This window comes from Rhopalosiphum padi, chromosome 3 (assembly GCF_020882245.1).
Source record: "Rhopalosiphum padi isolate XX-2018 chromosome 3, ASM2088224v1, whole genome shotgun sequence".
Lineage (NCBI taxonomy): Eukaryota > Metazoa > Arthropoda > Insecta > Hemiptera > Aphididae > Rhopalosiphum > Rhopalosiphum padi.
Window position 1 is genome coordinate 37,839,401 of NC_083599.1, and position 13,375 is coordinate 37,852,775.

The 13,375-nt window shown below is 33.6% G+C and overlaps 1 protein-coding gene and 1 long non-coding RNA gene across 3 annotated transcripts; one reads left to right on the plus strand and one right to left on the minus strand.

Moving 5' to 3' along the window:
- Window positions 1-1,796: 1,796 nt before the first annotated feature.
- Window positions 1,797-7,061, minus strand: LOC132925023 (uncharacterized). Its single transcript, XM_060989455.1, has one exon. It carries the CDS (start codon window positions 7,059-7,061, stop codon window positions 1,797-1,799), a length of 5,265 nt encoding a protein of 1,754 aa, XP_060845438.1.
- Window positions 7,062-8,507: 1,446 nt separating this feature from the next.
- On the plus strand, window positions 8,508-12,258 carry LOC132926738 (uncharacterized). Of its 2 annotated transcripts, none has more exons than XR_009661520.1 (3): window positions 8,508-8,676; window positions 8,736-8,866; window positions 12,110-12,258. It is a non-coding gene; the product is annotated as an uncharacterized LOC132926738 (long non-coding RNA). The 2 variants fall into 2 exon arrangements; XR_009661519.1 differs by lacking the exon at window positions 12,110-12,258 and adding an exon at window positions 9,895-10,038.
- The last annotated feature ends 1,117 nt before the right edge of the window (window positions 12,259-13,375 follow it).

The window sequence follows — 13,375 nt, forward strand, 5'->3', positions numbered from 1 at the left end:
AATACACAATAGTTCGGTACAATATAAAACTAAATTAAGTTTAAAAATAATTTCTGATTTTATTTATACAATTATACCAAAAAAAATGTATTATAATATATACTAAGAACAAAAAAAATCTGCTTGGATACAACATTTCAGTTATTATTAATTAGTTTTAATTTGATGTGTATATTAAATATGTAATATATAAGTATGAATAGTATGATAGGTAGTAATTTGTTTTGAATTTCACAATATAACTTCCGTAATATTTATATGAGATAAAGAATGATTAAAATTGTTATTTATTCAAATGATGAATTGTTAAATGTAAGATATATGATATGTTAGATTGTTTATTTAAGCTCGATAAGTTAACCTGTGGACTGTAGAGTCTGGGAGAATAATAATGAATAATAAATTAACAATCTTATATTATGCTTAGCTGCGACAATCTAAATACATAAAGAATACATATAAGTATATTGTAAAATGATTAATGTTATTACTTTTTGACTATTGTCTTACTAGTTACTATGTATCAATATTAATAATCATAATCTATATACCACTGCCTACTAAATACCTATACAAAATACAGAATATTGTTGGAAATTTATTTCATTATATTATACTCAGTTTTGAAATTGTATTGATATCTAATGATATTATTATTATTATTATTGTATTGTCTATACCGTATTTCTTTATAAATATATATATATGCAACAAGCCAATAGGTAATTATAATAAATATAATAAAGAAAATAAACTAGATTGTTGTCATAAAATAATAATAGTGGACTGTATTAATGATATAACAATACATCACCTTTGAAACTAATAATAATAATGTGATTACAAATATTATAATATTGGGGAGTAGGCGCCCACCTACTATATAAATCAAATGTTATAATAATACTAAAAATTGAACCAATTAATGATAATACACGTACTACATAATAATAATAATGAAAAATGATAGTAATGTTGACTATAACAATAACAAAATTGATAACACAAAGATATAAAAAATATCGCGTATCACAGGTGATAACGCGTTACCGTGACCGTGCCGCCAACCGCACCATAGCCTCAAAATTGGATGGAATGTTGTTAACTGCCAGGGCCCGCAAACCACGTGTAGAACGTCCAACACACTTCGCACCCGCGCGCGATTTATGATCACGAAGATGATATTAAAATTAAACAAAGTACCACGGACGATGGTGCCCGGTGCACCATAAAAAAAAGGCACACTATAATATATTACTATCACAGCCCGCGCTGGTGTAGAATAAATATATATATGTATATGTGTGCGTCCGTGTGCACAAAAAAATGGTCTCAATTCCGCTACGTCGGAATTAACCGAATACCGTTTTCTACGGAATTGAGAACCAAAATCGCCCGCGTCACAAAATACGCATCGCCTCGAGTGGCCGCGCACCAAAAAAACACTATGCCACCGATGGCAAAATATATATATATATAACAAAGGCGACGACCGATGTCGGATTCGTAACGACACTTTTGACAGACTGGCCCAAGAGAGACGGCGCAACGGGGCACCGAGACAAACAGCGCAGGCGCACCAGCAACCGGATCAAATTTAATTAATTACCAATTAGCTGGCGCGCTCTGGCGATATCTAGTACGAACATCCTCCCGCCTTTTGAAAGGATGACTTTCAAAAAAAATACATATAAATATATAAAAACAAAAAAAAAATATATATAATAATAATATAACAAGGAGACAAAAAAAAACAAAATAAAAAAAATGATAAGGATATCGTCACTGGGTGCCTTTTAGGGTTTTGGATCAACCGGTAGTTTCACCAACTTGACCACAGGACGGGTCAGAGTTCCCTCCTGTGTTTTGACAGTCGCTACACGTACAATGTCATCTGCACCTGGATGCACCTGGGTGATTCGACCGATTTGCCAGGACATGGGTGGTCGTGATGGTGTGTTGATGACCACAAGATCTCCAACGGCTAAGTTTGGTGTCTGCTTGTACCATTTTTGTCTTCCTTGGAGGGTGTGTAAGTATTCGTTGCTCCAACGACGCCAGAAAGACTGATGAGCTTGGCGGAGTAATTGCCAACGATTTAGACGGTTAGTTGGAGTATCTACTACATTTTCTTCTGGCAGTGATAGTAGTGGTTGTCCAATTAGAAAATGACCGGGGGTCAACACCTCTAGGTCGTTTGGATCACTTGACAGCGGTAACATCGGCCGAGAGTTCAGCACGCCTTCGATCCGCGTTATGAGAGTTGTAAATTCTTCATTAGTGTATATCTGAGCACCGATCACCTTTTTCAAATGGGTTTTTGCGCTCTTTACGGCAGCTTCCCATATACCGCCGAAATGTGGGGCCCCCGGGGGATTAAAGTGCCACTTACAAGGTATACGACCATATAAAACATGCTGATTGGAAGCCTTGTCAAATAATTGCTTTAATTGTTTTGCTGCACCCACATAATTTGTGCCGCAATCTGTATACATGCTGTTGGGAATCCCACGCCGAGCAACAAATCTGTCCAATGCGGCGAGGAATGCGTCCGAGGATATGTCAGACACAGTCTCCAAATGCACAGCCTTTACTGACATGCATACGAATACTGCTAAATATATCTTATTGCTACGCGCACCGCGACGTCGACTCTCACGAACCATGAAAGGCCCGCCGTAATCCATCCCAACATCGAAAAATGGTCGGTTTGCAGTTAGTCTAACAGCTGGCAAATCCCCCATAAAAGGTTTTGGGTTCATACTCCTAAATTTAGTGCAAGGAATACATGAATAGGTGAAGTTACGAACGGCTGTTCGACCAGAAATAATCCAAAATTTTTGATGTATCATCGCAAGTACTAATCTTGATCCACCATGTAGCGAAACGTGATGATAGTGTCGAATGATAAGCTCCGTCAGATGAGTCTTTTGAGGCAGAAGGATTGGGTGTTTAGCATCTTCATCCAATAATGCACGTTTCAATCTTCCGCCGACCCGAATGATTCCCTTCTCATCGATAAAAGGAGCTAGCTGGGCTGTCGTTGTAGGAGTGATGGAATCTTGATTTTTTATCTGTTTGTGTAGACCCGATAGATGAGTCAGTTGCGTACATAAAATAGCAGCGCTCAATGCACGGTCGTATTCCATCCGAGTAATTGGTCCGCTGCTCTTCGGAATATGTCGACGACGGGCAAAGCGAAAACAATACGCTAACACACGTTGCATCTTTGTTAGCGTGGAAAAACGGCTGATCACCTCCGTAGGTTGAATATTGTCCTGAACATGAAAAACATTTTTAACTGAGGTTTTAACATCTGGAAGCTGTTCAATTGGAAACTCGTTCGGTATCAAACTTGGCCACTGATCGTTGGGATCTTGCAGAAACTCTGGACCATTTAAATGTAACCGATTGGTAAGAAGTTCCTCGGGTAACATACCTCGAGATGCAGGATCTGCTGGGTTTTCTGATGATCGTACATGAGACCATTCACAATGTGGCAGAAGTGAGTGAATTTTTGAAACTCGATTTGTAACGAATATTTTGAACTGTTTTTGATCCCCGTTAAGCCACGCCAATACAATGGTAGAATCGCTCCAAGCTCGAACACAATCTACCGTTACAATATCACGAAGCACGAAAAGTTGATGAGATAGTAATTGCGCAAGTAATAACGCAGCACACAACTCCAGTCGGGGTATTGTAAGTGATTCATCCGTTTGTGATGCTTTTAGAGGTGCGACTTTTGTTTTGCATGTAAGGAAATGCACCGTGACCTCATCTTGCACGTCGACGACTCTCAAGTATACCACAGCCGCATATCCCTTTTTTGACGCATCCGCAAAACCTAATAACTGGATGGCTTTTGATGAGCATACATCAATAAATCGAGAAAGCGATAATGAAGACAACGCAGGTAACTCCGTTGTAAAATTTTTCCATTTATTGATGATATCAGGCGAAGGCGACGTGTCCCAGTCTAATTTTTCTATCCATAACTCTTGCATAACGCACTTGGCCCAAAAAATCACGGGTCCCAACGTGCCAACTGGATCATATAGACGGGCAATTTCGGAAAGTATGGAGCGCTTAGTTGGGTTGACCTGGTTGATATTAATATGATAGCCTAAGGCATCCGAAGTAGTACTCCAATGCAGACCCAACACTTTTACGGATTGGTCATCTTTAAGTTCAAAAGATGGGTCCATTGCGCGATCTTCAGCAGCTATACCTTTTAATATTTCTTCACAATTGCTGGCCCATTTTCTTAAATTGAACCCTCCTTTACGTAATAAGGATATTACTTGACGTTGAAGCTCTAGCACTTCCCCTTTTGTATCAGCGCCTGCCACAATATCGTCAACATAGGTAGATGTAACTAACAGACCTTTTGCCAGAGGGAATTCAGTTCCGCAATCTGAGTCTAATTGGTGTAAACATCTGATTGCCAAATATGGGGCTGCATTGACACCATACGTAATTGTACATAATTCGTATTCTTTGACTTCCTCGATGGGCGAATTCCTCCAAAGTATATGCTGATACGCACAATCTGCATCATTGACTCGGATCTGCCTGTACATCTTCTCAATGTCGGCAATAAATAAATATTTATAAAAACGGCTTCGAAGTAGGATATCTGTAATATTACTCTGTAATTTTGGGCCGGTTGCCAAGCAGTCATTTAATGAAAACCCAGATGACGACTTGGCCGACGCATCAAAGACTACCCGAATTTTCATCTTGCCGTCTTCCCGTTTTACTACAGCGTGATGCGGGATAAAATATTTCCCTGGTCTTTCAGCGGCGCGCATGTGACCTAATGAAAGATATTCATTCATGAAACAACGATACGCGGAATATAATTCAGGATCCTTTGCTAAACGACGTTCAATGTTAAACAGCCGGTTTAATGCCATAGTACGCGAGGAACCAAGACCAGCTGGCGTAATCAACTGTTGCTTTGAATTACATTGAGCGTCGATTATAGATCGAAAAGGGAGAGCAACACAAAACCTGCCTGATGTGTCCCGTGACACTGTTTTACAAAACCACTCTTCGCATCGTTCATCTTCTGTTGTCGACTGTACTTGAACTGTCGGCTCTTCAATCCTCCAAAATTGTTGCAGCAATCCTTCCACAGGTGGCGTTGAAGTAATTGTTAATAATGTTGAAGACGATGGTGTGACATCTTGTAAAGGACCATTAATAACCCAACCGAGATGTGTATGCATTGCCGACGGAAGTCCAGGACTATTGATGATTTCAGCCTTCGAGAATAATAGCGTCGGATATACATCACAACCAATTAACATGTCAATAGGACCGGGACAATCAAAATTTGGATCCGCCAGCTTTAGATGTCCATAACGACGTCTCACAGCATTAGGTAATGGTTGACTAGGCATTAAACTAGTAATCTGCGAAATGACGACCACGTTGGTAACATTGAATCGTGGATACTCCGACAACGACGGGATGAAATCGCATTGAGTGACGCCCTTTAATCGAGTGATTAGTTGTTGCGAAAGCGCATAAACATCATTGCGGTTCTTGTGGCGTTTCAGTCCTAATTTAGTTGCACAACTTAATGTCATCGCCGACACTTGCGATCCGTTGTCCAGTAAAACTCGAATAGGATGTAACAGTCCAGCGTCATCTTGCACGCGAATAACAGCGGTACCCAACACCACAGTAGTGTCAGCAGATAGGTTGCCAGAAAAGCTTGCCGAACTGCCTGTCGATTTTTGGCTGGTTTTTTCGGTGTTGACGATAGCATTACCCGATTTTTCACTAGCATCAGCCGACTCCGAGGGTAAGTGTAGCATGGTATTGTGTCGACCTTCACATTTCTTACACGTGTATGTGGTTGTACATTTATTCGCCGTGTGTCCGGAAGCCAGACAAATAAAACACAAAGACTTATCGGTGACAAACTTTCTGCGATCTAATACTGGTTTTCTTTTAAAAACAAAGCAACGATAAAGCATATGATCGTGCTGACAACATAAACATTTCAACGACTTCGGCGAAGCTAACGTTGCGAATGAGGACTTACCAGACTTCACATTTTTAACCTTTTTTGAAATCTTATCCAACCTTTCTGGTTTATCAGTGCAAATGTTAATATTATCTAATATCTTACATCGCTCAGATACAAAATTTAATAAACCGTCCAAATTCGGTATGGCTGTCTGTGATATACTGGCTTCATATAACCGTCTAGTTTCAGCATCCAACACTCGTGCTCCCATATAAAATAACAAAAACCCTGAAATATCTTGTATACCGAGCGCCGTTATTGCTGCGACATTTTCACGGAATGTATTTAAAAACGCAGATAAAGACATAGCCGATTCCGTCTTAAGCGGACTGAACGAAAATAATTTATCTAAATGCGCGGTTGCCAACAAACGCGGATTTTCGTAACAATCGTGTAATGCCTTCCAAGCTATGTCGTAGTTATCCGAAGTCAACGGAACCGATTTTACTACAGTTAACGCCGGACCAGACAAACAAGATATCAAATAATGATACCGCTCGATATTTGATATTGATTTATTTTCATGTACTAACGATCGGAACATGTCGCGAAAATAACACCATTGAATTACGTCACCGTCAAATTTAGGTAACTCGATTTTAGGTAATGACATAGTGGTTCCGGCAAAACCACTACCGTTTTGAAGCGGCATTCGATCAGTAGTACTCGCTGCTAACCGTACTAATTCAGCGATCATTCGAATATGCCCACATAATTCCTCCACCTCCATTGTTATTAACAAATCTATGTCATTAAATTCGTCCTGTTGACCCAAATCCAACATAATGTTCAACACTTCTTGCTGCTGCGCTTCGAACTGATCGGCGTATTTATCCAGTGATAAATAACGCGCCATAAACGATGGTTGCTTTTCGACATCTGTTCGCGCCTCTTTTGCCAATGTATCTAACATGCGAATTTTTAGAAGCGTCATGTCACGCGAAGCACGTGAGCGTAACAATAAATTCGATTCCGGCGTCACCGAGGTAGTTTCCGATTTACGCTTTGGACGACCCATAATAAAACAAGAAGAATACAACGTAGGGAATGACAATTACAATAATAATAATAACAATATCAGTATTTTAGCAATATAAAATATATCTAATCCTATCCGGCTCGAAGGACCAAAATGTATTGTCTATACCGTATTTCTTTATAAATATATATATATGCAACAAGCCAATAGGTAATTATAATAAATATAATAAAGAAAATAAACTAGATTGTTGTCATAAAATAATAATAGTGGACTGTATTAATGATATAACAATACATCACCTTTGAAACTAATAATAATAATGTGATTACAAATATTATAATATTGGGGAGTAGGCGCCCACCTACTATATAAATCAAATGTTATAATAATACTAAAAATTGAACCAATTAATGATAATACACGTACTACATAATAATAATAATGAAAAATGATAGTAATGTTGACTATAACAATAACAAAATTGATAACACAAAGATATAAAAAATATCGCGTATCACAGGTGATAACGCGTTACCGTGACCGTGCCGCCAACCGCACCATAGCCTCAAAATTGGATGGAATGTTGTTAACTGCCAGGGCCCGCAAACCACGTGTAGAACGTCCAACACACTTCGCACCCGCGCGCGATTTATGATCACGAAGATGATATTAAAATTAAACAAAGTACCACGGACGATGGTGCCCGGTGCACCATAAAAAAAAGGCACACTATAATATATTACTATCACAGCCCGCGCTGGTGTAGAATAAATATATATATGTATATGTGTGCGTCCGTGTGCACAAAAAAATGGTCTCAATTCCGCTACGTCGGAATTAACCGAATACCGTTTTCTACGGAATTGAGAACCAAAATCGCCCGCGTCACAAAATACGCATCGCCTCGAGTGGCCGCGCACCAAAAAAACACTATGCCACCGATGGCAAAATATATATATATATAACAAAGGCGACGACCGATGTCGGATTCGTAACGACACTTTTGACAGACTGGCCCAAGAGAGACGGCGCAACGGGGCACCGAGACAAACAGCGCAGGCGCACCAGCAACCGGATCAAATTTAATTAATTACCAATTAGCTGGCGCGCTCTGGCGATATCTAGTACGAACAATTATTATTATTCTCATGTTAGTGTCTTGAAACCTTGACTACTAGATTGTGAAAATGATTCTTATTTTCCATTATTAACATTCATTTATTTGATTGAAGCAGATACTTCATAAACACTATAAAACATGGCTTAACATAATAATTAAGACAATTATTGCAAATTCATATTTATTTCATATTGAAAATCAGCAATTTGAATTTATTGTACAAGTATATTTTTTTTTATACATTTATTTTACATTAAAATTCAACACAACATTCTAGTTGATATGTACGATTTTTTTTGTCTTATCAAAATTATTATATCTTATCATCTGTTATATGTTTATATTTCATATCTATTTGCAGTTTTACATTCGTATTAGTATTTAAGTTTCAACTGCAAACTGCTTTCACAAATGTTGTAATAAGAATAAATTTAGTGTGTTGTTTTTGTTTGACTATTTCCAATTCTGAATTGCTCAGTGTATTACCGTACTAGTTGTAATATAAAGATATTCGTTTGAATTATAGCATGTGTTAGTGACATTTGTATCCACCAACCATTATACATATTTAACCGACTACATTTTTTCAGATGGAAGTACGGCAGATCACTTGATGCATGCTGAGACGGGAATTCACATTCCTACCACTTGGGAAAGTATCAACATCCTACATTGAACAATGGACTAGAAGATTCTGATAATAATAATGGTATTATGCAATGTACGTGTAATGAATATAGAATGTAATTGATAGTCAATTAATAGTAGTATAACATAAAAATTGGTGTCAAAAAACTCATCATTATATTAAGAAAACAATTCTTATTTACCATTATTAACATTCATATATTTCATTGAAGCTGATATATCATAAACACTATAAAATATGGTTTTACTTAATAATTTATACAAATACTACAAATTCATATTTTTAACTGCTTATAAAACACTCAATTCTCATTTAAGATTCAACATCTTACATTGAACATGGACATGAAGTTTCTGATAATAATAATGATTTTATGCAATGTACTTGTAATGAATATAAAATGTAATTGATAGTAAATTAATAGTAGTGTAACAATTGAAATTTGTTAAAAATATGAATATAGTATTGGTAATCAAATTGAGCTTTTCATTTTCATTCTTAAAATATGCCTCAGCTTTAAAAATCTTTTTATTATTATTACGTTTATTTCATAATTAGGTTTTCCTTAAACCATAATCCAAAGTATTGTAATTTAAATCGTCTAGTTTTAATAGATGTTTTACGGTACTTTTATTCAATAATGATTCGATATTATTATGTTCAAATCAGTATTTTTTTTGAGGTATGGTTATGTCAAAGTCTATTAAAAAACGGCAATTTTAAGTTATTGTACAAGTGTATTCTTTATAAACACTTATTTTACATTCAAATCCAACAAAACATTCTACTAGATATGTACGATCTTTTTTATCTTATCAAAATTATTATATCTTATCATCTGCTATATGTTTATATTCCATATCTATTTGCAGTTTTACATTCATATTACTATTTAAGTTTCAACTGCAAACTGCTTTCAAAAATGTTGTAATAAGAATGAAGTTTGTGTGTTAGTTTTTGTTTGACTATTTCCATTTCTGAATTGCTCAGTGTATTCCCGTACTAGTTGTAATATAAAGATTTTCATTTTAATTATGGCATGTATTAGTGATAATTTATCCTCCAACCATTATACATATTTAACCAACTACATTTTTCAGATGGTTGTAAGGCAGATCACTTGATGCATGCTGAGACTGGAATTCACATTCCTACCACTTGGGAAAGTATCAACATCCTACATTGAACAACGGACTTGAAGATTCTGATAATAATAATGGTTTTATGCAATGTACGTGTAATGAATATAGAATGTAATTGATAGTCTATTAATAGTAGTATAACATAAAATTAGTGTCAAAAAACGCTGATCATTATATTAAGAAAACAATACTTATTTACCATTATTAACATTCATATATTTAACTGAAGCTGACACTGCATAAACACTATAAAACCTAGTTTCTCATAATAAATTATACAAATATTACAAATTCATATTTTGAACTGCTTATAAAACACTCAATTCTCATGTTAGTGACTTAAAACCTTGACTACTAGATTGTGAAAACAATTCTTATTTACCATTATTAACATTCATATATTTCATTTAAGCTGATATATCATAAACACTACAAAACATGGTTTTACATAATAATTTATACAAATATTACAAATTCATATTTTGAACTGCTTATAAAACACTCAATTCTCATGTTAGTGTCTTAAAACCTTGACTACTAGATTGTGATAACAATTCTTATTTACCATTATTAACATTCATATATTTCATTGAAGCTGATATATCATAAACACTATAAAACATGGTTTTACATAATAATTTATACAAATATTACAAATTCATATTTTGAACTGCTTATAAAACACTCAATTCTCATGTTAGTGTCTTAAAACCTTGACTACTAGATTGTAAAAATGATTCTAATTTACCATTATTAACATTCATATATTTTATTGAAGCTGATATATCATAAACACTATAAAACATGGTTTTACACAAAAATTTATACAAATATTACAAATTCATATTTTGAACTGCTTATAAAACACTCAATTCTCATGTTAGTGTCTTAAAACCTTGACTACTAGATTGTGATAACAATTCTTATTTACCATTATTAACATTCATATATTTCATTGAAGCTGATATATCATAAACACTACAAAACATGGTTTTACATAATAATTTATACAAATATTACAAATTCATATTTTGAACTGCTTATAAAACACTCAATTCTCATGTTAGTGTCTTAAAACCTTGACTACTAGATTGTGAAAACAATTCTTATTTACCATTATTAACATTCATATATTTCATTGAAGCTGATATATCATAAACACTATAAAACATGGTTTTACATAATAATTTATACAAATATTACAAATTCATATTTTGAACTGCTTATAAAACACTCAATTCTCATGTTAGTGTCTTAAAACCTTGACTACTAGATTGTAAAAATGATTCTAATTTACCATTATTAACATTCATATATTTTATTGAAGCTGATATATCATAAACACTATAAAACATGGTTTTACACAAAAATTTATACAAATATTACAAATTCATATTTTTAACTGCTTATAAAACACTCAATTGTCATGTTAGTGTCTTAAAACCTTGACTACTAGATTGTGAAAACAATTCTTATTTACCATTATTAACATTCATATATTTCATTGAAGCTGATATATCATAAACACTACAAAACATGGTTTTACATAATAATTTATACAAATATTACAAATTCATATTTTGAACTGCTTATAAAACACTCAATTCTCATGTTAGTGTCTTAAAACCTTGACTACTAGATTGTGAAAACAATTCTTATTTACCATTATTAACATTCATATATTTCATTGAAGCTGATATATCATAAACACTACAAAACATGGTTTTACATAATAATTTATACAAATATTACAAATTCATATTTTGAACTGCTTATAAAACACTCAATTCTCATGTTAGTGTCTTAAAACCTTGACTACTAGATTGTAAAATCAATTCTTATTTACCATTATTAAGATTCATATATTTCATTGAAGCTGATATATCATAAACACTATAAAACATGGTTTTACATAATAATTTATACAAATATTACAAATTCATATTTTTAACTGCTTATAAAACACTCAATTCTCATGTTAGTGTCTTAAAACCTTGACTACTAGATTGTAAAAATGATTCTAATTTACCATTATTAACATTCATGTATTTCATTTAAGCTAACACTGCATAAACACTCTGGTAGATTTTTATTATCTTTTATTGGTCATCAATCATCATTATTATAATTTCTCCAACAATTATACTTATTTATATGACTATTTTTTTTTTAGATGGCAGTATAATAGTAGATCACTCAAGGCATGCTGAGACATTTATTAACATTTTTGGAATTTGGGAAAGTTTCAACATCTTACATTGAACATGGACATGAAGTTTCTGATAATATTAATGATTTTATGCAATGTACTTGTAATGAATATAAAATGTAATTGATAGTAAATTAATAGTAGTGTAACAATTGAAATTTGTTAAAAATATGAATATAGTATTGGTAATCAAATTGAGCTTTTCATTTTCATTCTTAAAATATGCCTCAGCTTTAAAAATCTTTTTATTATTATTACGTTTATTTCATAATTAGGTTTTCCTTAAACCATAATCCAAAGTATTGTAATTTAAATCGTCTAGTTTTAATAGATGTTTTACGGTACTTTTATTCAATAATGATTCGATATTATTATGTTCAAATCAGTATTATTTTTGAGGTATGGTTATGTCAAAGTCTATTAAAAAACAGCAATTTTAAGTTATTGTACAAGTGTATTCTTTATAAACACTTATTTTACATTCAAATCCAACAAAACATTCTACTAGATATGTACGATCTTTTTTGTCTTATCAAAATTATTATATCTTATCATCTGCTATATGTTTATATTCCATATCTATTTGCAGTTTTACATTCGTATTACTATTTAAGTTTCAACTGCAAACTGCTTTCAAAAATGTTGTAATAAGAATGAAGTTTGTGTGTTAGTTTTTGTTTGACTATTTCCATTTCTGAATTGCTCAGTGTATTCCCGTACTAGTTGTAATATAAAGATTTTCATTTTAATTATGGCATGTATTAGTGACAATTTATCCTCCAACCATTATACATATTTAACCAACTACATTTTTTCAGATGGTTGTAAGGCAGATCACTTGATGCATGCTGAGACTGGAATTCATATTCCTACCACTTGGGAAAGTATCAACATCCTACATTGAACAACGGACTTGAAGATTCTGATAATAATAATGGTTTTATGCAATGTACGTGTAATGAATATAGAATGTAATTGATAGTCAATTAATAGTAGTATAACATAAAATTAGTGTAAAAAACCGCTGATCATTATATTAAGAAAACAATACTTATTTACCATTATTAACATTCATATATTTAACTGAAGCTGACACTGCATAAACACTATAAAACCTAGTTTCTCATAATAATTTATACAAATATTACAAATTCATATTTTGAACTGCTTATAAAACACTCAATTCTCATGTTAGTGACTTAAAACCTTGACTACTAGATTGTGAAAACA